Source organism: Truncatella angustata (assembly GCF_020726525.1).
Source record: "Truncatella angustata strain MPI-SDFR-AT-0073 chromosome Unknown BKA67scaffold_10, whole genome shotgun sequence".
Lineage (NCBI taxonomy): Eukaryota > Fungi > Ascomycota > Sordariomycetes > Amphisphaeriales > Sporocadaceae > Truncatella > Truncatella angustata.
The window spans coordinates 19,986-45,237 of NW_025763390.1; the positions used below are offsets into that span (position 1 = coordinate 19,986).

The following is a 25,252-nucleotide window of genomic DNA, read 5'->3' on the forward strand; positions in this document are numbered from 1 at the left end:
TGGGGTAGTGCGGCCAGGCCGACAAAAGTACTTTCGGCCGGAGCGTGACAAGCTGAAAGCTAGGATGTCATTCCTGAAGCTGGGCTGCATCGCGCACATCAATTTTTTTCTTCAAATTTTGGAGATCACGATATAACATGCAGGCTGAGCATAGATCGAACGAACTGACACCTTCGGGAGCATAGAACAAATAAAGTTAAGTCTCGATTGAGTTCCACATACAAGAGGCTAAACGGACTGCTTGCTGTTGGATTGAAGTTCTCAGAAGCGCTGGTTTTAATGCATAGTGTGCGCGGCCTTGGATGTGCATCATAACCGCAAGTCATATGAAGTATTGTGAGTGGAGGTCGTCGTCCATGGTATAGAAAACGGTGTTCATTTTCCACGTGGGAATCATGTCGGTGCCTGCCGAGTAGCCTTTCCTGTGAACCATCACACAGCGCCAGGGGTCATCATGGAATGCTTAGTCAAAAGCCTATTCCCATGTCGTCCTTTTCCAAGCTTGACAAGATCAGGGCAAGGGACCGTTGAGGGCAATATCTGATACCACCTTCCTACTGGCGGAATGCCGTACTAATCACGCCAGTGTTTCTCTAAGGCTCGCTTGGCAAGCCACATAATTCAATCGCTCACCAATGGTAACCCCCCCCAGTTTATGGGGGGATAGCATCCATCCGGCATCCTTCGTCTTACTGCGCATAAGCGTGTTGTGTTCTCTGCAACGTTGTGTGTGATAAGTACTACTCTGGCTCGATTTCATTCCAGAAGTAGCGCCACCAGATCTTGCTTCTTCGCCTTCCCGATCGCTCGGCAGGCTACCAAGTCAACACCGTGCATTCATTTGACATAGTCTCTTATAATTCTCAACTATAGGCAATGTCTTCGACAACATGGTGTCGGTTCTTCTTCAAGCCAGCGACTCACTGTACCCGTTGCCAACCAGTCATCATAGTGGTCTCATCGCGGTAGCCACATTCGGGTTCTTGTCATTCATCACCACTACTACTTTGTTCGCATACCTCACGGTCAAGTTGATAAGATGGCATTTTACCGATGCATCGCCTCGAGAGAACGGGCACCACGCCGCCACAACAGACCTATCGCTCGGACTGTCGCAGATACACTTCGGTGTCAAGCAGACAACTGTTACACGAACGGTCGCAACGGATGCACGAGCGAACACTGATACTGCAGGGAGGCATCTGAATCAATTCCTACTGCTGGTCTATAATCTTTTGTTTGCGGAAATGCAACAGTCGATGGCCTTCTTGTTGAATGTGTCTTGGGCATCGTCAAACGGAGTCTTCGTTGGCACTTCGACATGCTGGGCACAGGGATGGTTTATATCGACAGGTGACCTAGCAGCAAGCTGTTTCATCACCGCTATCGCTATCCATACATACTTGACGGTTGTCAGAGGTTACCAACCACCTCAATGGCTTCTTTACCTCACAATTGGAGGCTTATGGTTTTTCATATATGCCCTCGCGATCGTTGGAGTTGTGCTCACGAACAATGGACGAGACGCTGGAGGCTTGTATGTCCGTGCTGTTGCTTGGGTAAGGATGCCGTTGATACTCAGAGACCACCAGAAGATATGATTTCTAATACTCAATTACAGTGCTGGATGAATGTAAGATACGAGAACCTTCGTCTTTGGCTTCATTATATTTGGATATTTGTTTCTCTGGCCCTCACTAGCGGACTATACATCCTGATCTTTTTCTCTCTTCGGCGCCAAGATAACCCAATTCGATTCTCTCGCGATGGGCGAGCGGTCACCGCAATTGCGTCCGGTGCGGAGTCTGAGCAAGTTGCGGGCACTCATCCAGGCTTCTTAATATACCCCGTCATATACGGTTTCTGCACTGCTCCCCTCGCGCTATTCCGAGTGGCGACAATGTCAGGAAGAGAAGTGAGTGTTGAGTTGTTCTGTTTCGCAGGTTCGATGATTGCATCAAACGGCTGGCTGGATGTTGTATTGTTCTCTTGGACCCGTAGCTCGATCATTTTTGCGCCATCGCCGGGCTCGGCAGATACGGGTCTCAGCACCTTTGCATTCATGAGAACACCACCTACGAGACGTTATGGTAACATGATATGGGTCCAGGGAGGATCCAGGGCTGATCGTGATACTGGTGAAAGAAGACAAAATCGTGGGGGTTGGTGGAAGATCGGCAGCGACCGAGAGCATCAAACGTCCAGGGGCGGCGGAAGTCAGAGATGGCCGGGAGCTTTGAGCAGTGTCAGCCAAGAGTCACTGAGAGGTGCCGGGATCAACGAGATACAGATGGATACTGTAACGAGTGTTATCGTAGAGGTTGACCCATCCAACAAAGAGCCAGCACTCTCTGTTGGTAGTTTAGATAAAGAAGCTTCTGAGTCGGACTGCAGGAAGATGCAAGGCATGGCATAGACTGCAACGCGATAATGATAGAAGTATGTAGCTCCAATAAAGTAAAGGTGCAAATCACGGACTAGGAGCTATGGCAGGTCCCAGGCATAATCAGTTCAATGCTTATATAGTTCTGTAACGCAGTCAATCTACGATTCACTCGAAAATCCAGTTAACTTGAATTTTAGACTTCCCAATTTGCCCATGTTAAAATAGCAATGTATGAACACATTGTACTGGGAGCTTGTCCATTCAAACAAAACAACAAGCGTTGCGACGCAGCTTGAAACAATACTGCAAAGTGTGAACCTTGGTGCTGCCTTCCAATACGAAATATCGAACGCCAGTCTGCCATTATTCGTACAGGGTATGATTTATGAAATGCATTCCACCTTCCCGCTCTGACCACCTCACATCTTCGATCCTGCACTAGAGGGCCGCGAAGTAATGGGTGGTGATAGAAGCTTCTTCCTTGCGGCCCTGGAGTTGTTATTCTTGGCTTCCTTGCTACCGGATTTTCTCGTCAAAACGCCCAAGGACTGGTCCAAACTCGTAGCATCATACTCCTCGGGAGGCTCTGGTTTGACAGTTAAAACGGGAAGAGTAGGACTATGGTCATAGAGGCTAGGCCTCAACTCCATTGCCTTGCGTTTGAAGTTCTGCATTGTGCCCAGCGATATTTGTGCCAAAGCAGGATATTCTGGTGCTGCCATCACCGCCTTGCTGTTTACATCAACGCCTAGACTAAACAGTCTTCTCTTTTGATTTTGGACCTTCTTAGTCCTCCCCGAATACCTGCGTGCCGCTGTCACATCATTTCCAGTTGGTGGCGCTTGCGGATTTACTGTATGGGGATGGCCAGCGACATCGCTCGGAGTTTGTATGTGTTGCTCAAAGTTGAAGGTTGTTGAAGCTCGCCCATGGGCGGAGTGTGACTAGAAATCATTAGAGTGCACTTCAACCTTTGACGATTTATAACAACATACCGTTTCAACAATACATTTGTCTAGCATGTTGTCGCGGCTCTGACTTGGTGTGTTCGGTTTGCCCTGCCTGCCGTCGATGTCTTTGTTGCGATAAGACTGTTCTCCTCCTTCGGCCTTACGTGCTCTATCCTTGCGCTTCTCCAATAATCTATGCTTCTTCAAACTTCGCTGCCGTTTCTGTTTCTTGGGAATGTGACCGGATATCTTCGTGTCCACATCGCGATCATCACGACGCTTCCTCTTGCGAGTTTTGCTGTCTGGTCTCGGATCGGTGTCGTTGACATTCTTTTCTGAAGTAGTGGCCAGCATAGCAGTTAGGGTTATAGGTGCAAGTGAAAAGTTCTTCGGACCCACCACATTTTGGTAGTGATTAGGAGTCTTCGGCTCTAACGGGGATTTTGCTACTTCTCGAGCATTGAGTGCAGCTTGGGAATGACTGGGCGATACAGTGTGTCTGATCTTCTGCAGTAAATCATTAATGCTGGGCGCTGGTATAGGAGTAGACGAAATGAGGGCCGGCATAACAGTGGACAAATTGCGAGCGCGCCTTCCTCCGGTTGACATCGTTGCGGTCCTCGGAGAATATATATTATGACCTTGGGTGACATGGTTGTGGTGTTGCAACGCCTGTCTAGCTGTCGCATCCACGCGCGTTTTTTTAATCAATTTCGAGACATTGCATTCGGTAGAGTCGGAACTTTCAGATGGGTTCTCTGCTTCTGAAGGCTGATAGGTCGGATCTTGGTGCTTAGTCTCGTCGACTTTAAGCGTCCTGAAGTTTGTAGTTTCTCTTTTTGCTGGGCTGCTCCCAGTTTGACCTCTCAAAGCGTATGGTAGTCTGCCTGGTGTATGACATGACTGGGAACCAACCTTGGTGGGACTTGTGAGCCATGATGGAGATGCGTTCAAGACTAGTTCGATTGCAGCAACACCGGAATCTTGCGAGACTCGGCTGTCATCTGCATAGTCGTTGTTGATATCCTTGAAAGATCGTAGATGGGCAACAGGCATTCCATTCTCTGTAAGTCCGGGGACTTTCTCGTATTCGGCTTGCAATGCGACAGTCATCTGGGGAATCTTAACCACAATCTGGCTGGCTCCCACAGGCCGAACACATCCTTTTGAGGGAAATTTCTTGTTTATCGGCGTCTCCTTCTGAGATCGTGATCTCGTACTTGGTGTCTCGACCTGGGACAATGCCCTCTCGAAACTTGGTGTGACATCGAGGTCCGTGTCATGATACAACCGATTGCTGCGCCTTGGCGTTTCTTTCACAACCGGCGATGTCGGCTCCACACCTGTCGTAGAGATGCTTGGTTCAGGCTTCGCTACAACACAGAGCTCTGCTCCCTCCTGGACGGAGTTCAGCTGTATGGAGTGTCGACAAGTAGGCGTTTCCATAGGAACATATGGATTTCTCGGCGGTCTGAAGGAACTAGAACTAATGAGCGGGCTGAGCTCTTGACTGATCCGTGGTATCTCCTGGCACAACTGTCGCAGGATGAGAACTGATGTCGAATCTGAATCCGTCGATGATGCAGTGGCGGTGGATTTTGAATTGGAATTTGGGAGCTTGTCAGAATCATACTCGCTCTCAGCGACAGCGGATACGGCGTAATCAGACTCGGACGAGTCGGCCTCTTTCGACTCGCGGACTCGTGTTGCGGTCTTCTCTAGCTGAGCAATCTTTTCGGAAGTGGGTGGTTTATAGCCGGGCAAATATTGTCCGTCTTTCGGCCCACCTTGGATAAGACCTTCGAAGGGGCCATCAGCCACAGAACAATAGCCCATATGGGGCCGGAATCTAGTAATGTAGGTCCTGGACCACCGCAAAAAGGCCTTGTGATGTTTCAAATCCACCTCGTTTTCCAATTCTTGGTTTGTAATATCCTCAAACATAGAGTTCTGCGGGCCGCTCACGTCGGAGTTCTCGGAATCCGAAAATGCATCCCGTACTTCTTGTGAATACCCTGCCCCGAATTTCGTGATTGGTAGAACTTCTGAGACAGCTTGGTGAGTAGACCACAGTTTGTTGATAGGTTTGAATTCCGTGGTGAGTGGTATTACTTGAGATAGGGAAGCAGAGCGTTGCAATGCGATAGTATTAGGCGGTGCCCAACAACCGTCAGGTGTTACACCAGGCACAACAGGAAGTGGTGCGGTGCTAGTATTGAAATTACCCAGATCCTCGCCAGAATGCTCTGTCTCAACAAAGAACGAATTTGGGATTGGTGGCTTTGAACCTGTTGTACATGTTAGCTGGAATACATGACGACTTGGGCGTTATTGTGAACGGCTGCTTGCCTTTACCACTTGACTTGGCACGAGTGAGCTTCTTGACATGTGCAATTGCAGCGCTGGGTAAGTTCCGTTTGGCTTCCTCCCTTGCCTCTTTCCGAGCACGCTCCTCTTGAACTTTGCGTTGTGCGGCCAGATTTGACCCCCATTCTTGATCAGCGGCATCGCGCCGAAGCTTGTCCTTGTACTTTTTCAGTGACTCAGCTACTCGCGATGGGGTCAAAGCCAGCGATCCAGTGCTCTTAAAGCTCTTCGAGCTGTTCGTACTCTTGACTGAAGACGCAGATGAAGCAATGGCTTTATTTGCCTTGCAATCGATCATGGCTGGTGTTTCCTTCCTGTGATATACTGGTGCCCTGGCCTGCGAAGTCTTCACAACATATGCCGACCCTCGCTGATCCGCCTTTGATTCATCGTCTTTCTTCTCTGCGATGATGTCGAGGTGTACATTGGTACTGTACGAGTCAGAGCGCTTTCCACGGGCCATTAGGCGATCTTGCGGAGGACCACTGGTCGCTTTGGGGACTTTACATTGCAGCGATGACTTCCTATCCTCACTAGAGGAACTTGAGTCGTCAGAATCATCGGAACATGATGTTGAATCATCGATCGAGATGACTTGAACATTCCTGGGAATCGTTTTAGTGTTCCGTAGTGCAGCCTGTCGTTGTGTTGCAATAGGCGTAGGCTGGTGGAATTTCGGTGTCGATTGCGGGATCAAGACTGTAGCCTGAGCCTTGCTCTTTGATGTATCTCGAATGGTAAGCAGTGGATGATGCCTTATGCTGCTGTGCGGTACGGTATGCTCAGTATCAGACGGGACTTCGTAGGGGTCTTGTTTACCCCCAGAACCTTTGCCTGAAGCACTCTTCGGTGTCTCTGTTTCTGGCTTGGCTGCGATTGTCTGTGGCGTCTGTGGCGGTGACGGCTTGATTTGGGAAGCTGCTTTGGTGGACCGCTGAGATGGGTGGGAATATTTGAGGGTAAATGCAGAACGAAATAATGGTGTTCGTGGACTAAGACTTTTCATAGCAGGCGTCTGATTTGGACGTCGCTGAGCGGCGGTTAATCCACAAGTCTCCTGTCAACACAGATCAGCAGGACATTCTAGGATCGAATGCATGGTGGCTAACATCATTTGGGGTGCTTGACAAGGCAGCATCCTGACGAGTTGTCATCACAAGTTTGAGGATCTCTCCAGACTGGATGATATCTACTGCATCATCCAAATCCACTGCACAATCCTTCTCGTCGAGGATGTGAACGATCTCCATTTGCTTTCCTGTTGACGGGTCATCCTTGGCATATCTGGCGAGTGCAACATTGGCAAGTTCAGAAAATCTCGAGGCCTTCTTCAATCGCAGTCTGTAAGCTTTGAGCGGTGTTGCTGCCTTATCTGTAACAGTCCCACGAGAAAAGATATGGACGCGGACAGATATGTCCTTGGTGCTAGTTGCATCGCCTCCATCCATGGCACCTAATTATGGTAACGGTAGGAAGGTGAAAAAGTATGCCCGTGTGTCTTCAAGCCAATATTTGAATGGTCTTCCAGATTCTCACATCAGAAAGCTCCTGTGCCAATAGACAGGATAAGTCGAGCGCAAAGTGAGAACAATGAGCGTAAAATCGCGCTCTTCGGGATTGGTGTTTCAATGATGAAGAGTACGTCGCGTGGAATCAGATTTGGACTATAGCGTTTAGGGAGGCCAAGTGAAAATCAGGGGAAATTGAAAACAAAATACAATGAACTATGCTGTAAAGGATTGGCGATGTCAAGCTTGGTGTTGTCCAGGCAAAGGAAGCTATCAACCTATGGGGATATGAGAAGTGGTGGTGGGATCAACGAGCGAAGAACAACACTTGGTGACCCAGTGTGAATTCTGCAGCAACAATCGCGATTGTTTCAATTGTCCTTGTGGCCAATCACTTGCTGAAAGTTCTAGTAATTATTTGCATGGTCACAGACTTGACGATGCTGCCCACTAGAGGTGGCAGGTCAAGCGCGTTCTTGAGAATCTAGCGCGACTACGGTATGCTAGTGCGTTTTTCCAAGTCTGATCTTTTAATTGAAAGAAGAAGAAAAGAAAAAAAAAAAAGGACCAAAAAGATCACTTGTGGGTCCGTTTGTTGCTGTCATACCTCGAGATATTGTCAAGAAACCTTCAATGTGTGGGCAACCAACCAGGTATTTGAGAGGTTGGGAAGAGTAACAAGGTTCACCAGGGGGCTGCAAAATGTTGCTTTTGTGTAGTCCGTTTCACAACATATGTACCGTACTTAATATGTGCTTGATTTCAAGAGAAGCCTGTCGATTTTATGTAGGACCCTAAGGTTAGTCAAGAAAATAAAATAAAAATGTGAGCACGATACTTACCCGCAGATGAACCTGGGTACACCAGAAGGTGACTTCCGGCAGTTAGTGTATGGGGTCTCTGATCCGGATTTAGCGCAGTAAGCATTGTCATGAATATACAATGGCTGAAAGTAAACTCATGATAAACCGTTGGGAGGCTTTGTTGGCAACAATTACCTCACAAACTTGGTCACAGGGGCCCTTCACGTCTTTGCTGGCTCCAGCTTATGCGCTCGCTTCAGTGCACCACAAAGTTATGGGCAGTTAACAAGAAATCCTGGTTGATGGTGATGGTTGAACCACTCAGGTGCGACATGAAGTCTGGTGGTGGCCAGAATGAAGAATGAAACTCTCGTCCACCTGCCCTACGTAGGAATAAAGTGTATAAATCCACAATCTGTGCTTGCCAACTGCCAAGCTTTAATCATTCTATACCGGCCTGTGTGGTTTGGGTCGAATATATGTTATGTATAGGAGGTGACGAAAACACACTGCTCTGATTTCGCCATATGGTTCCCCCTAAGGACGCGCCTGGTTCAGTGTCTGGCCATGGTATCGGCTTTTATGGGCCCTGCTATGGGCCGGTAATCGTACATTGAGGCCGCAAGGTCGCATTGTGATAGGGGGCTGCGATCCGGAGTATCCGGCTTCATTCACCGTAGACGGGCACAGCCTACTCACCCCACTCTGCGACATCATAATTCTGTATAAGTCATACAATCCTCCGGATCAATTTGACACACATTGCAGTTGAGTTTTGACTACTATTACAGTTGATATGTTTGGATACAAAGGTTAGCTTGTCTCACATGCTTTGTTTGAGAAGCTTGCATATGTCAAGTAGTAGGAACACTCAACAAGCTCTTTACTTAAGCAAGGTGCAGGTTGTGCAGAAGGTATGAACAGGTTCACCGTTTATTTGTCTAAATCTAGTATGTCTTGCTCTTATCCATCTGCCCACTCTAGACAATTATCTCAGTATTTCTTGCAGACCAATTTTCGAGATAATATAAGCTCTCAAAGTCAACCCAACGCCCCAAAGCCGAATGACGACAAACAGGAAGCAAAACGGAAATTGAAGTTGGCTGGAGACAATGTATTTCCGGTCTACTATTGTATAACAGATCGAAGCCAAGCTTGTTCTGACAACCGGAATGAACACACCAGTAATTTTCGGATAGTCGTTTACGAAACAGTCTTCAAGGGCTTCGTACCAAGTCCGTTCCTGTTTCGGAAGAACAAGACACCCTTGCCCTCACCTTGGGCGCCCTCGCTAGGTTCAACCCACTGGCACCAACGGGCACTGCGCCACATAGCCTGGAGGAATCCCAACGAACCGTTCTTTGTGTCGGCACGGTAGTGGCGTCCCATAACCCTCTTGATGGCTTCGGTAGCCTCGTCGGCATTGTAGAAGGGGATGGTGGAAACGTAGTGGTGAAGAACGTGGGTTTCGATGATTCCATGGAGGAGCTGGCGACCGATGAAACCAAATTCGCGATCGATGGTAGCGGCGGCGCCACGGACATATGTCCACGACTGGGGAGTATAGTGGGGCAGGGTGGGATCGGTGTGCTGAAGGAAAGTAATAGCAACTGTTGAAACAAGCTTTATTAGCAGACTCTTGACTAGATACAGAGGCAGTTACTACTTACCAAGCCAGTGGTTGACCCATAAATAGGGAATGAAGTACCAGACGAGCATGTTGTTGAAGCCGAATATCTTGGAAAGATATACGAGGGCAGTGGCGGTGATCGCGATACCGACGTCGCTAAGCAAGATGAGCTTGGCATCCTTGGCCTCATACAGAGGGCTGGATGGGTTGAAGTGGTTGACGCCGCTCAAGAACCCGTTCTTCTTGCCTTTACCGCGACCCTCTCTCTGGCGCTCGTGGAAGTTGTGGCCAGTGACATTGGCTAGCAGGTAGTTGGGCCATCCGATGAGTTGTTGGCCAATGAGATGGATGAGAGTGACAATAGGTGTTTCCTCGCCAAGCTCACCAAGCTCGTGGACTAGTTTGCCGAGTCTAGACGCTTGTTGTTCACGAGTACGCGGCACAAAGACCATGTCACGCTCCATGTGGCCGGTGGCCTTGTGATGTTTGCCGTGCGAAATCTTCCAGCTGAAGTAAGGGACGAGCAGTGCCGAGTGGAGAACCCAACCGACAGTATCGTTGAGAACCTTGGAAGTGCTGAAGGATTGGTGTCCACATTCATGAGCGAGGACCCAAATACCGGTTGCGAAGAGACCTTGCATGATGCTGTAAAGACCCCAGAGAGCTGTGCGGATGGGAGTCTGGGGAATGTTCTCAGGCGTCACATAGGTGTTGAATACGTAGAAAGTGGTGCCGAGGAGGACAATGTCCCGAAATACATAGTACAGTCCCTTCACGGCTGACCGTTCAAAACAGTGCTTCGGGATAGCATCGTGAATGTCCTTGATTGTGTAATCAGGAACAACAAACTCGTTGCCGTATGTGTCGATGAGCTTGCCGTGAGAAGGCTTTTCGTCCATAGAAGACATGGAGGAAAGGGATGTCGAAGAAGCCGATGGCCTGGGAGAGTCCATAGGGGAGGCCATGGCAGTCGAAGGGGAAGAGACGTCCGATTCGGCCGTGGTGGACGTCATGGTACGGCGAAGCGCCGGGTTCTGCCGAGGGGCAGTGGCAGTAGAGGAAGCCATGATTCTGGTGTTTGTTGGTAGGTTGATCCTTCCCACTGAATGGACGAGAAATGAGGTGGCAGAGCAGCCTGAAAAACAGTTGATCGAAATTCGAACCAGCAAATTACGAAAATATTATAATCTGTCAGTGGCGTACTGAACCGAGGTAGTACTTCGACAAGGTGCCTCCGTGAAAAGTTCTGGGGGTGTAGTGTGCAGTTTCAACACGTTGTGTATAATTTGTTGGGATGCGTACCAAAGTTGGACTTGGCGGATTAGGCTCGGTATTGACCAACAGCTCACTTGGTGTTACGAGGTGCAACCACGAAGTAGCAATTATCTACAATGGCACGTACGACCAGAGTGAAAAAGTAGAGATTCAAATGCTGAGTGCCGACTTGGGAGGAAACTGATATATACTTGGTACCACCACTGGCTAGGCGTTGGACAGACTGGGCCCCCTTTCTACCGATCACTTGACTTGTGCTTTGAGTTGTGGTGGGATTTGTTCTCACGCATGTAAAGCATTGGACCAATGAGAAACAGCTGCAATTCCAAGCACAAGCGGATGGCGAAAAGGCGGATCTCTTCAACGGAAGAAATTTCGTTTTCTTCGCGGTGGAATCTGGGGCAAGAAACTCACCAGCGGCAGGCCAGGCGGGCTAGACAAGGGCTTGGGGCTTGGCGCTACTGTAGAGGAGAAGCTAGACCCGTGATGCTACTGTAGCTCAATCTCAGGGATGTCTCTTCCCTCGGAACGGGGCTGCCCTACCACGCTCCAGTGATCTCAATTGGAGGTGCTCTGTGTTCAAAAGACGACGTCGAATAGGCTTCATTCACATAAACCATTCCTATGCATAGTGGCATAATTCGTATAGTACTATCGATATGATCAATCCTTCATAGCTGAGGCTATCGATGACGACTTGTGTATGATTTATGATAGGTAGTATGTTGTTTCGTTACATACATACAATGGTGGAGCGCCTAGCTCTTTGCCAGTCGTTCACACTTCTCACCGCTTTGAAGCATTGCTTTAAATACTGCAGAAAAAAAAACCCACACCCTGGGCCAGACGATGGTAATCTCTTGCAGAACACAGTTTGGATTGAGGCGGAAAGATCACCGTCCTACCAGCCTACATACGTATGTAGCTTCGACCTGTCTCAATGGCGGACAATCACGTCTGTCTTGGTTGAAACAATGGAGTGCTGCGAGTTGCATCGAACCTTTCCTGCTTAGTACCAGGTACTTGCCATGAACCACCATCACGCCCATCTTCTCATGCTTCTCCTGTACCATGACCACATGTGTGCAGTGTGCGTGTATTATGCGCTAGGCTTGGAATTGGTCACTCCGATTGGCGAATGGCGATTCGGCACGCACATTTTCATGTGAAAGTGACATGTCTCCGTCAGACTAATGGATTGGAAAGTTCTTGCCATACACTCCGACTCCTCACCATGCTGTACTTGCTTTAATGATATCTCTCATTCTGGGTGTTTGGTGTCTCACGTAAGCTTATAGATAGTCGTGTCTATTCATTGAGATTCATGGCATACACTGAGGGTTATTAAGTCCAATGTGCAATCTGCTGCGGTCATTTAAGCCATGGTGATACCACGGTAGTACGGAAGTACCTTGGTGGCTTACTGCGTGCTGCACAAGCAAACTATGCGTGGGATATCGATTACTCAGCTAACTATTCACTCGCCTTCGATACACTAAATCCTACATCCTAATCCAGTTTGTCAACATGAAAGGATACTCTTGCACTTGGTAATGTGCGGTCTCCCTAAGGATTTCTCAACTATCATGGGTGCATTGCCCCTCAACCCAACTAGATGGTCGTGAATCTGAATGTACCCCTGATCTAGAATCGTGAAATGCAGGGTTTGGGGGCCCACTGGGGAGAGAGAGGGTCCAACACTAACAAGGGTGCTATTTTTGTTGGGGCAGCCGCAGCTAGGGAACCTAGAAAATTCTGCCGAGCCGAACAAAATGTTGAGATCGCTACCCCTGTCTCCCGACTTTCAAGCTCCATTAGCATCTTGACTCCTCCCTGCCCTCCAACTAAGCCACGTGCGGTAAGCCGTGGGGTACCTCAACTCTCGGTCATTGCACAAAGCTTCCAGAAGAATGCACGGTAGGAATCCTAACAGATTGAAACCGCGCGATCAGCTTCTGATTGTCATGCGATTTTCACCGGGAACCATGTTGTAATTTATGTACTAGTAGACAGTGATGAAAGGCTCTGTGGTCAACGAATGGAGGATTCCGTTGATATATTTGTTGGGGACGGCTTGGTTTTGTAATTGTATCCGTACTTAGAAACAAAGACTTAATTTTGAATGGTGAATTTTAACATGTGATCACCATGTAGCCTGGTTGGGATGAGAATGGATCTGGATTAAGCTATGTAGTACCTGAGTATTGTGCACGGGTCTTCCATGGTAAAATTGATACTGGTAAAACATATGCTTGTCTGGGATTGTTGTAGTAGGTACCGATAAACGCAATTCCATTAGAGTGTCTCAAGAAGGGAGGGAATGAGTGCCAAGTGGTAACTAACTACTCCGTAGTCTAGTTGATGAAAGTGACGAGTTACGAGACCGCGAATTTTAGACCATGGGTAACAAGGACTAGGGCTAGCAATCCGAAGTTAGCTTTTCGATAAGCTTCTCTAACTTCTCCAGACGATTCTCAAGCTCCCTATGTTTCTTCAGGACAAGGCTGGTATCTGGACTTTGAGATATCCAAACCCCAGTGCCGATCGTATCAAAACCCTCATGGCAGTGCGGTGCTTGGCTGATGATCTGGCTGCCACAAACCAAATACCTTACTGCAGCTGGCCTTGATATTGTTTTCGGAGATCGCAGGGCTGCATACCGACCGATATCCTGCGAGTCATGCCGCACCGGGAGCGAACTACTGGCTTCGTTCGCATTGCCGCTAGGGGTTTGTGATGTTGACATTGAGCCAGCGTCTCGACTAAACCGCCAAGCCATCCCAGTGAGCCTGTGAGAAGATTCCATGGAGGGTGGTTTCTGGAGACTTCGCTGATCTAAAGCTCCCTTTGGAGGACGACGGTGCTCGCCCACCTGGCCAGCTTCATTTGGCATGAGGGTTGACGGGTTCTCAAGGTGCGCATCCAACGATCGATGGCTATGCCCCGGGGTTGTAGCTCTACGTTGCAATAAATTCTGCGGATCTCTCTTCTTGGCGAGTATATTGCTTCGATCCACCAAGTATGGCTCGAGTTGCGAACTCCTAGTGCTTTGAGAGTCATCCGTTCTCTCTGCATAGATTGCTGCTGATAGGCTATGTCTGCTTCTTGGTGCTGCAAACCGCTGCTGAACAGTGCTCTCGCTGGTGGAGAAGACGCTTCTCCCCTGCTTGGGGCCTTTTGCTGCCCCCTTCCCTTTCCCATCAAGCGGTAAAGGACACAACACGTCGTGATTGTGGCTCTCGCAGTTTGCAATAGTCACTTGTGACGTTGATGTGGGTAATGCAAGGGGTAATAAGCCATCTCGCGCACCGGAGGATAGCTTCGGAGAACAAAGAGGTGAGGTTGTCCTCACCTCTATCAAGTTGGGTGGCGTAGATATTTGAGGTATTGTCAAAAGCAGCTGGTCGTGCGTGGTCAGAGCCTCTGGTACACTGCGCGTGTTAGCATTGAGTCTGCGTTTAAGTTGCCTTTTGGCCTTCTTTCTACGCCTCTTACTCAACATGTGAGTCTCGTCTGGCAACCGCTTAAGCGTTCCTAATCCATTAGTCCCAGTCATTGTCAAATGCTGATTTGTCAGGTTGGATTGTCGGTTTCCATCGCGTCCAGTCACGATCTTTTCTCTATTACCACTTGTACTGGGCTTATTGATTGTGTTGATATGTATAGGTTCACAACTTGGCTGTAATTGATTGGTCGTGATAGTCAATTGTTTTTTTGGTCGCACCGCATGTCCAACCACTGATGATGTCTCGAACTGACGGTCACTAGGATAGATGTGCTTCCTGTTGAGCCTGGGTTTATCGAAAAGCTCAGGAGCAATTGGCCTCTGTGACTGCTTTGCAACCAGTGGCTCGTAAAATCTTTTGGAGCTGATCTCCTGCTGGATACATCCACGAAGCGGGGAAGTGTTGTTGTCGCCGCCGAGTGCCAGATCAGCACTTGAGTGGGTTGTGACATATACTTTACTTTTGTCCAAACAAGAAAATAGTTTGCTGTCTCTCCGCGGTTTCTTCCGCGCGTGCTCCATGTTTTCTTGCCGTACATTGGGTGGTGTGTTCTGACGAGCCAAATGTTCAGGGGTTCTTACATGCTCCCTGCGTGTGGAGATCTCCCGTCCTGTTTCGTCGTTGTTGCTCTTGTAGCAGATGGGTGGACAGGACTGTTGATTTTCAAAATAACCTTCCGGAAGGTATTTAGGATCGATCACAAGCTCGCCTAATGGGTCATCATAGTCATTAATCGTATCCAAAGAGTATACTGGATGTGGTTCTAATCGGCGGTCAATTGGCGCGGCTTGTAGGAGACTGTGGTGATGTGCTGAAGTCCCACTAATAGCAGCAAACGATCTTGGAGATGTAATGCCTTGTACTGCCGACTGCTGCGGTAATTCGGACTGGCTAGCACTGTTGTGCGTGTTGTCCTCGCCACGCCCCTGTGTAGCAAAAGACTTGTGAAATGGAGGAGCAAGCATCCCTCCGGATACCTCTTCTGGAACACAATCTGGTTCTATGGGAAACAGTCTACAATCTGTGTGAAAATTCTCTTCGTGCTGAGAGCTGTTGTCGTCTGACAAGCCGTTGCAGTAGACCTCATTATAACCAACTGATGAGGCCTCAGCTGCTGCAGACGGCGAACATCTATGAGTCTCTTCCGATGCTGTCGGTTTGCTTGATCGGGCAGGGCTCTGCCGAACTTGCTGACTGCGACTTGTCGTAGAGAAAAATCTTTTTCGTCCAAATAATTCTTGATGCGCGACCTGCGCTTCTGTCATCCGTGGCGTCACCAGAACTTCCGACGTATCGCCTTGTTCTGCAAAAATATCGCCAAAAGCCACCGAGATGTCGTCTGAATTTTCAAGGTCATACATTCTGTGATGATCCCCTATAGTGGATGGCAGTGTATCCGAATGGTTTGCTAGTACCGATAGGCCCGCCTCTTCATTAATATACTTTTTTCCAATGCACCCTTCTCCCTCTCTCACTGTCGCTGGGACCACATCATTGAAACTGACGGGCGACCTACAATCCGATTCAACAGTTTGCAAGTTGGGGCTCTCTACATCTTTGCCGTGATCGTCGACCTTCAAAGTTAATTCAAGGTCCTATGGGTAGCGGTGTAAGCTGTGTTTAATATACATCGACTATATGAGTTTGCTTACCGAGTCATCTTCCAAAAACTGAATCCTCTGTGTCTTTTTACGATTGATCCTCGAGCCTGGCTTGGTTCTGCGCTTCTTTGGTGTCTCATAAATTATTGCATCCGATGGAGAAGTAGTGTCAGGACATATGTATGACGAGGGTGGCGGAACTAACAGTCGAATATCTGGACTAGGTTTCCTCATGGGTGCAGGGAAGCCTCGCTGTTTACTTGACGAAGCACGCGGCATCTTCACCGTGGCGACGTCTCAAAATGAGGCCAAAAATATGACAAAAGTGTGATGACGTGGAAATTAACAAAACGTGAAAGATAGGATACATTTACTCAAATTGTGAGGCAACCAATACTTGAAAGCCATTATTTAAGAGCCGATAGCGAAAGCGCAGAGGGGAACAAGGTTGGGGTTGGTATGGCTGGGAAATGATCAAGAGTGTTCCAATAGGCATAGATGTACTCAGGTATAGCATTGGTCTCTCTGGGCAGACGAATCTTATCCCTGGCTACGAGGGTATTTCTCGAAAAAGGAAGAATCGATAGGCTTGATACTCAAGAAAGCATGGATCCTTGCTCTGGCTCGACTGTACTTGATGTGCTCGTATCTCATTCAGACAAACGGTTTCCCACTAGAACCTCAAGAATTAGGGTGGGGCTACACTCAACTTGAGTGAACTATCATTTTCAGTCGTCCAGGTACTCAAGTCTGGTATATATGAGGTTCTAACCTAGGTTAGTCGGATAGAGTTAGCTTGTGGCAGTCAAATAGTGTGTGTGCCAATCAGAGTTGCAACTTGAAGACTCAGTACTGTTGAACGGTGGAGCAGGCCTTACTAGCTTTAGAAGTCACGTGACGTTCCATAGAAGTTTCTGCAAGTGCCTCTTTGGAGTGCCAAGAATCAGCTACAGAAGACACACATGAATACATCACTCAACTACCTATGTACGTGCCCCTACCTGACTGTCTGACAAGTACAGCGTGCATCCGCATTGGCCGGCAATTCTCCACACGGCTCTGTACGATGCAGTCGGTGTTTGGATGAAAAGTGCATATCATTTATCTATCAGATCTCGAACAAAGCTTTTGCCTAACATGAGAACTATGTTTACAGGGGGGGGGGGGGGGGGGGGACAAACGTACCTACTTGCAATGATGGACAATCTGACCTAGGTTAACCATCTGTCCAGCCATCATTTTGTCCCTGGTTAGTGCTGCATCGTCCTACAGTGAAATTCTGTTTCCGAGAAAACATCCCCGCGCAGTGCTGGTTGCTTCTTTTCCAGAATAAAAAAAAAAGCGATTACTTGCGGAAAGTCGCGTCAGCGTGGTTGTAGTGGAAAGAGAACAAAACCTTGATGGCCACATTGGCAACAAGTTACACAATACACCACGGGTAGCTGCTCAAACAGGCGAAAAAACTTCAGTGACGGTTCGCAGTCAACCATTGTTTGTTAATTGATTAACATGTAGTATGTAGATGTGATTCAAAGTTCACTGCGAGTGCAATATAACAGACTCTGAGAAAACACCTGTCTATTATGTTCGTCGAAACTATAGTTGCTTCTTATAGGGTACAAATGCATTAACTTAGTTTCCTTGGAAAAAGGTCATGCAGGCGTAGATATGCATCAGCTCTTGATTAAGAAAGCGGAACCCTGTTCTATAAAGTACATAAAAGTGTACCTACGCTGATGCTTCCCTCCAAAACCTCACCGTACCTTCATCACAATGCATAGGGGTGGGGATGGGCGTGGGGGTGGCATACCACAACTACCTACGTCCTGCAAGCCCATAACACCGCTTTCTCGCTTTGCATGATTCACAACATGTACGCATAAGCTAAGCCTCCATACGCAACTCAAGTAATAGCTTACAATGATACTCAAGATTTTACCAGTTGATTAAGAACCATTTGCCATGAGCCACCAGAGCCAGAAACAACCACTACCATGGACAAAGCGGAGTAGATGGTACACAAGTCAATCGTATTTTGTTTGCCTACATCACGAGCTGGAACTACACTGTAGCTACAATGGCGGGAAGAAATGGTTGCAAAGAGTGTTCACTTCGGGCCCCAATTGTTTTTGTTTCATGCATGCGAATAATACCACCTATGCTCGGAGGCTTCAATAGTTGTGAATAGCAAGATTGGTAATACAATCAATGAGCCGGGTACTGTCCAGTACTTGAACAAATTCGCGTCTTCCAACGACAAAGATTAGTTTACCATTGAAGTAAGGTATTGCGTGACGATGTTCCTGGCTATACTTCCTAGCCTCTGTTCTAATCTTTCTTCAAATCTTCCTCCCAAACGCTCTTCCAGCCGTTCCATGTTGCGCTCCATTTTGGTCACCTTACCGAACACATGCCTTGGATCTGGTGTGGGAGCAGAGTTAGACAGCATATCCGTCTCGACAGTGGCCGACCGCACGTGTGCGCTCTGACTTGTTTTTTGCTCATGGTTTTGGGTTCCATGATACTGAGTTTTCTTTTTTCGGGATCTGTATGGCTGCTTACTGGAAGACATTGTGCTCATCATCCGCTGGGCTGTGTCTGGACTCACGAAGAGGCTGCTGCTAGCTTTGCTTGTCGCTGTGTTGGGTATTCGCCGCCCTGATCCCCAGCTACCGCTACGATTAGACTTTTGGGGAAGCCCCTGAGCATACATGCGTTTGTGTTGTTGTCTTACGCAGGGTGAAGATTGCCAGTGTGTGGTGTTCGGACGCTCCTGTGGTGACCAAGACCCATGATGATCTACGTGTTGAACAGGTTTGTTTATCGAGCTCCTTGGATTGGTGACTTTGTGGAAGGGCCTGGAATCTCGATACTTGAGAGCATCGAAAGATACCACCTGCTTTTGATTGGAGCTGGTGTTTAACTGGTCCAAGTATTGGTCCGCTCTGTTACTAGTGTGGCTTTTGGGTCTTTCCTGTTGTGGTGGAATGACTTGCAGCAGTGACTCTGTGTTTCCTTCTCCAGTCCGGTTGCGTATGCTTCGACCAAGTGGGCTGGACTGTGTACAAGTCATTTTACGCCGATGGACAAGCTGTTCGATCCCATGTTGTTCCGAATTGTGCAGTCGTCCGGGGTCTGGTGCCGTCGGCAAGGGCTGGAGCGGATCAGGTCTGGAAAGGTCATGTGTAATGGTAGAATCTTGGCCAGACTTATTCACCTTCCTTTTTGCCTTCTTATGGTGTTTAGACTTGATAGTACATTGCCTATTGGCAAAATCTTCTTCGCCAGCTGGATACATTCTACTAACAGGTACTCCAGCACCTTGAGAGTGTTGGGCATGAGCTTCGCTCATTGGTTGTTCGGTTGTCTTGGGTCGTTGCTTCTTGTCAGCACTTTTGGCCTTTTTTGTCTTCCTAGGGTTATCTGCATCATCTGGGTCTTGCGTAAGTTGCTCTGAACCTGACTCGTTTCTCTTCCGTTTCTGATCTCGGCGCTGCTGGTCATCATCATCATCACCCCTGCGCGTAGTCAAGATTGGCCGTGCTAGCACATCGTGCTGAATATCAGATATCATTACAGGGCTAAAGGAAACCTTGTTCTGTTTTGCAAGAGCCGATGATTTGCAAATTACACTTTTTTCTTTGGGGTCTGTTTTTCGTTGGCCGAGTTAGTAATGGTCCCCGAGGATGCACAATTGATTTATGAGAGCATGGATGGATTCTAAGCCTGCGTTACTTATGTTACTTACATTGCAATATTTTGAGCAATTCGTTGGATTTCGCGTCGCTTGGTTGCTCAACCGCCTGCGTCTTTGCTTGAGATCTTCGTTTGCTTCTTTTCCGTTTCTTGGGCATATTGTCAGAGATTGGTGCCACTATACGGCCTTGTTGATCTCTGTCATTTGTCGCAGTCTGCTCAGTTGTTACCTTTGCACCCCTAGTATTATCAAAAGTTGTGATGACAGTGGTTTTGCTAAAGGAAGCCGAGGCTTCTTTTGGAGCAGATTTGTCTACAGAAGCGCGATCCGCATAGTTTCTGGTTGGAGGCTGTCCCAAAGCCAGCGAAGACGTGTTTTTGAAAGTCGTACTTGGAAATTGATGGAGCGGTTGTCTTACAATGGGGCCTGGCCTTCCCTGCGCATGAGTCATAGTATAGGCTTCGTGTGACGGCATTGTGGAGCCGATATTCTTGTCATCGTCTTTGTCGTCGTCAGCAAGAGCTTGAGATACGCCAGAATGGTTAACGTGATCATTCCGAAACGGTGCCTGGACATTCTTGCGAGCTCCAGAATAGAGAGCAGGCGGTTTGGGGAGACCTGAAACACGAGTTGTCACAACAATAGGCCGGCTGTGGTTATTGTTCTCTTGTCCTCGAGCTCCAAGATTGATTTCAACAGGTAATTCAGAATTAACAAAAGTCTTGTGTAAAGCTCCTCCTACATTATCCGTCCGCACCAGAGGAGTTCTGTGTGAAACAACAGAGGCCTGGAGCTGTTCGACATGGACCGGGAGAAATGAGCTCCTTTTTCTTGTGGCTTGTCGCCGTGCAAAATCCCGGTTCTCAAGTCGAATCTCAGGCGCAGTAGCCTCCCGGCCAGGTCGACCAAATTCCCGTACGTAGGCATCATTGAACTGGGAACTCTTCCCGGTTCCTATACCCGTACAACTTCGGCGCAGCGAGTGCGAGGAAGTTTGATTAGAATCATGCTCTAGGGGAGGGACTGCTGTTCCAATCACAGACTCGCCGGGCGATCATCTGATTTAGTAAAAGCCAGATCGGTACTGGCAGAGCATCCAATAATCTCAGCAAACGCCTCTGGATGCAACGTAGCAGCTGCTGATAACGGAGGTAACGACATTGTCCTATTGAGAGCCTGTAACGTACGCTTACCACTACCATCCTGGGAGGTAGTCAGCGTGTTCGCTGGTGTTGTGAGCCCAGGATTAGTTCCTGCATCGGTGAGGGCATGCTCTGTATCAGAATTTGCAGAAGGGGAATCACCGTCCAAAGGTCTATGTTCTTCAAGTTTTCGGAAAGTGCCCCGACGCTTGCCCTCTTCCTCAAAAGTTTTCAAAGTGTGCAACAAAGTACGAGGCGTGTATTGTACTTCTGGACCAGCTTTGCGTTCCATCATCGAGGAACTGATATTGCCGTTGCTGTGATACGTGTCTCCATCATCACTGCTTGCTGCCTGAAGCACTTCAATTGACGGAATTGCATCAATATCATCCGCTGGGGGGTTGCCGTCATTATCGCTACGCTCGATATCTTCATCGGCGTAGTCTGCTAAGTCGCTCTCCTCGGAACACTGCGATATATGCCGAGTCTTTCGATAAGGTTGGTGTAATCTCGCTTCACGTCGCAGCATTCCTTCCCAAAGCCTTTCGTTGATAATGAAAGGCATGAAGCTGGTCTCAGACTCTGCGACCGAGAATTTCTTTCGAAGCATTTGCAGTAATTTTCCTCGTCCAAAGACTTCAACAACCGAGTCACGGTACTTTGCAGCATGAACCAACAGTTCCCAGTATGCCCAGCATATAACCCAGTCATGTATCAGAGCCTGCTTCTTGGACCCTCCCATTAAACGCGGAGCATGAATACGAGCCCTTTGCTTGTTCGTGGCACGGTGAACCCACTTCTTCAAGTGTGACCAATTCTCGAACTCAGGTTGCTTTAGTTTCTGTGTTATCTTATCATTGCACACAGTCCAGAAGTCTTCATCGGGGAATCTCTTAGAGGGAGGCGATGTGAGTAGAACATTTCGAAGCTCATGCAGAGTCTCTAGAATCTCAATATCCTTATGCTCCTCGACTTGAGTTCCACGAAAAGTTCCAGTCCCAGGGATTTCATGGGTTACATAGGATTCAGTGGCATTGGAAGGACTTGAATCCCCAAGTGGTAGTTCCTGGTGTTGGTGTAGTGATGACTCGGAAACAACCTTAGAATCCTAACAGAGGTTTAAGCAACGGTTTGTTGATTATCAGACTCACATTACTTACTGTATCATCTGTGTCATCAGCCTCGTTCCAGCCCCCCTCAACTTTTGGGTAATCACGGTGTCTCCTACTGCTCCGAGTCTTTGGGGCTTTGTATGACTTGGCACTAGCTGATATGAGATTTGATTCCGGGTTGGTTTGTGATGATGGCATCGGAGAAAGTGGTTGCAAGCCATGAGATAACTTGGTTTTGGACGCGAACGGATATCGCCCATGATTCTGCTTGAGAGCGAACATTGTATCTAACTTTACCACTCGCTGTGAAGTCGTCGCAGTTGAGATTTAGGATTGATACCGCAATTGTTCGAGTACGAATTTGGAACTTAAAATCGTGCTGCATACCAGTTCACACAAAAACATTGAGGTGTAAAGCCGGAGAAGTTCGGGAGTAGGCTGCCTGTATGCACCCAAGATTAGAGCGTAAGATATGTCTGCCATTAAGAGGCCATGCTCCCTCGGATGTGGTGGTCCTGGTCTCAGGCCTGACCCTGTATAGATACGCGTGAGGATCTGCTTTAAGGAGTGGTATCGCTTCTGTTTCGTTACCCGACCGACTGTTTAACAAACTCTCAAATGAAATAGGGTGGGGCTCAACTGGAGGAGCATTTATTTTGAGCAAGTTCGTCCAGCTCTGGGTTGATCTAAGTATCAGGTACATTGAATGGACCATTTTCTAAGGCCCAAAGTGGATATGCAAAGTTTTGTGATGCACATTTCGTGTTGTTTGTACGGTACTTGGGTTGCGTCGGTCCATGTACACACCTGTTGGGCGCAAGGGACCATGGTATTACGCCCCTGGCCCTTATGCAGTCATTGCCACATAATCTCTCTAGCAATATCTGTTGACTTAGAAGCCAAGCGGGTCTTTGGGAAGTGACATTCTTTGGTTGAAGATAATCAAATTGTGCAGCAATACGCATCAAACATGGCCTGGCCGGTATGGTTTCAGGGATTTCAGGGCAATGAGTGGAGCACTTATAGTGATGTAATTTTGGCTTGCATGTCGGTCCATCGATCATTTGCGGAATATGTTACTGACTTCCCATTGGCTACACATGCATGTTGCACATTGTGAACCCAAGCTAGGTAAACTGATACGGATGGGAATACCTGCAGTCCGTTTGCTTATTACTCTAAAAGCAAATCCGACGCGTCCATACGATCGTGATGATGTATTTGCAGGGGTCCTCACAAAAGAATAGAAGAAAAAAAAAGGAATGAAAAAAACCCCCCCAAGGCGTGGCCTGATGCACGGCATTCCCTGAAAGAAGCATGCAACGAAGTGAATGCAAACGCAACAAGAGCTAGATGTATGGTTAGCTGTCCCGACGAATGACAGGGATGTTTTTGGGATTCATGTGTTTCGTACATTATGTTAACGCAACGGCACAAGGAGGTGTGAAAAGCAATAGGTTAGCATATAATTAATGCAAAATGAAGAGGGGGTTTTTTTTTCTTTCCCAATGTGAACGCGTTTTGAGCACATAGTGGCAGGATGAGCGTAATTGGTTTTGTAAAAGGTACGTTCTATGGCACCGAGACAACAAAGGCAATTTTGACTTAGTCTACTAAGGTTAGAAACGTGTACCAACAAGCATGATAGCCATATTCGTTGGTTTACTATTAGCATTATAGTCTCGCCTGGAATGCCGTGTGACGAGCACGGTAGCACCTCGTGCTATAGTTTGAGGATATGTAGTACATTTATTTCTGAACATCTTTGCTCGCTTGCTTACGGTGCGGAAACTCCTGGGCCGCCAACAACATATTCGGGCATCGGCACATTGTTATTGGGCAGAATTCTATTGACAATGTAGCTGTCGGACGACCGCGAATGGTTAATTCCATGGATTGTCTTATTGTTTGCATTGCAATTCAAGCATCCTAACAAAAAGTTGTGTTAGGTCAGAACTTATATTTCCCATATTAGCACGGTGGCAGTCATAACGGCGTGAACTTTTCACCCTGTACTACTCCGCTGGCAATTTTGAAAAATTGAAAGATTGAAAAATTTTGCCGAAAATAACCGAACGTATTTTTTTCACATAATAATTGATGCGAAAAAAGGTTTCATTGGTATGTTACCACTGTTTTCTTTATACCAAGAACCTGTATAACCAGCTGGAGTCAATCACTCTTAAATATGTCGCAAGCAACATTATTGGAAGAAAAAATCAAGATTTGTCCATCATATCAAACTACAGAGCCACAAACTCGAGTCAAGGGAGTCACTATTCCCATAGTTATCAACCTAACGTTTCCTAGAACTATAACACCAGTTCTGAATATTATCGGCGTCGTCCGCCGGATAAGAGAGGAACTCCCTCCTATAGGGCCAGTTACGGAGACTGGCACAACCGTGAGTTGCGATAGAATGATCAGCCATGGCGGCCTCAATCCTCAAGACGCTTTGGTTCACACACTCCCGCACAATAAATCTCTCTGTTCCAGATTCCAACAATTCCCTAGGCAGGCGAGTGTCTCTGCTCCAGACGTCTTCATTTCATCGTCGGACTCATAAACTTGGTTTTGTTTACAGAATCACGTCAAGCAAACACAACATGATATTTAAGGAATCAACCCAACATTCTATTGTATTCGAAATGAACTAATTTCCGCCGAGGTTACCGGTTTTGGCGACAACCACCCACAATCCGAAACTACAAACAGCGTTACAAGGAATTATCGATGCCTTCCAAATTTTCAGGCTCCTGGCTCACTTAATGTGTTGGGTTCGGCAGAACTTCCCATCAAGCTGGAAGACATGCCACCACCACAGACTGCTCCAGAGGTGTTGACCAGTGACAGAAGCTTAATCATTCCGAGCTTCAGCCCGATCAGGCATTCTGGGGCAAGGTAGTTACACGTTTCAACGCTGAGAGTGAAACCAAGCGGTTCGGTGACTGGAGATTCGCTCGGAAGCACACGGCAGACCTGTGCAAAGATTGACATAATTACGTTATCAATAATCAACAGATGCTACCTTCTCGGGGCTGGATAACTTGGGCTGTTTGCTGAATAGGTGGGCTCGCGTGCTGAGTCGCCGTAATGCCCACAAGGCAACTGAAACAGGCGGCGCAGAGTGTCTTGCGGCCGGTGGTGAATGACGACAAGGAAACCCAGACAGTGGTGAAATCCATCAAGAAGTCAATCAAGGAGCAGAAGGAAACGATAGAACCCAGTTTCAAGAATTGCGCCTCAATAAAAGCCTGGTTGATGGGACTACAAAA

General features: G+C 47.8%; 6 protein-coding genes across 6 annotated transcripts; 2 read left to right on the top strand and 4 right to left on the bottom strand.

Annotated features, from left to right (window-relative positions):
• Positions 1-1,205: 1,205 nt before the first annotated feature.
• Positions 1,206-2,386, top strand: BKA67DRAFT_505398 (G protein-coupled glucose receptor regulating Gpa2-domain-containing protein; the record flags this gene model as incomplete). The annotated part of the gene is made up of 2 exons (XM_046097121.1): positions 1,206-1,559; positions 1,622-2,386. Coding segments are annotated over 2 exons (1,119 nt in total), but the record flags the coding sequence as incomplete, so codon positions are not given.
• A 209-nt stretch (positions 2,387-2,595) lies between these two features.
• Positions 2,596-4,525, bottom strand: BKA67DRAFT_582294 (uncharacterized protein). The gene is made up of 2 exons (XM_046103981.1): positions 3,382-4,525; positions 2,596-3,330 (listed from the first exon to the last, which is right to left on the bottom strand). The coding sequence occupies exons 1-2, from the start codon at positions 4,447-4,449 to the stop codon at positions 2,806-2,808; spliced, it is 1,593 nt and encodes a 530-aa protein (XP_045952271.1). The 5' UTR covers positions 4,450-4,525; the 3' UTR covers positions 2,596-2,805.
• A 4,692-nt stretch (positions 4,526-9,217) lies between these two features.
• Positions 9,218-10,711, bottom strand: BKA67DRAFT_540762 (delta12 fatty acid desaturase; the record flags this gene model as incomplete). The annotated part of the gene is made up of 2 exons (XM_046100822.1): positions 9,218-9,624; positions 9,685-10,711. 2 exons carry the CDS (start codon positions 10,709-10,711, stop codon positions 9,218-9,220), a joined length of 1,434 nt encoding a protein of 477 aa, XP_045952272.1.
• A 2,627-nt stretch (positions 10,712-13,338) lies between these two features.
• On the bottom strand, positions 13,339-16,305 carry BKA67DRAFT_540763 (uncharacterized protein; the record flags this gene model as incomplete). The annotated part of the gene is made up of 2 exons (XM_046100823.1): positions 13,339-16,020; positions 16,078-16,305. 2 exons carry the CDS (start codon positions 16,303-16,305, stop codon positions 13,339-13,341), a joined length of 2,910 nt encoding a protein of 969 aa, XP_045952273.1.
• Positions 16,306-18,289: 1,984 nt separating this feature from the next.
• BKA67DRAFT_668433 (uncharacterized protein) lies at positions 18,290-22,805 on the bottom strand (the record flags this gene model as incomplete). Its single annotated transcript, XM_046108637.1, has 7 exons — positions 18,290-19,569; positions 19,775-20,677; positions 20,767-20,841; positions 20,911-21,973; positions 22,026-22,280; positions 22,365-22,532; positions 22,785-22,805. The coding sequence occupies 7 exons, from the start codon at positions 22,803-22,805 to the stop codon at positions 18,290-18,292; spliced, it is 3,765 nt and encodes a 1,254-aa protein (XP_045952274.1).
• Positions 22,806-24,165: 1,360 nt separating this feature from the next.
• BKA67DRAFT_540765 (uncharacterized protein) lies at positions 24,166-25,129 on the top strand (the record flags this gene model as incomplete). The annotated part of the gene is made up of 3 exons (XM_046100824.1): positions 24,166-24,381; positions 24,646-24,878; positions 25,045-25,129. The coding sequence occupies 3 exons, from the start codon at positions 24,166-24,168 to the stop codon at positions 25,127-25,129; spliced, it is 534 nt and encodes a 177-aa protein (XP_045952275.1).
• Between the last annotated feature and the right edge of the window lie 123 nt (positions 25,130-25,252).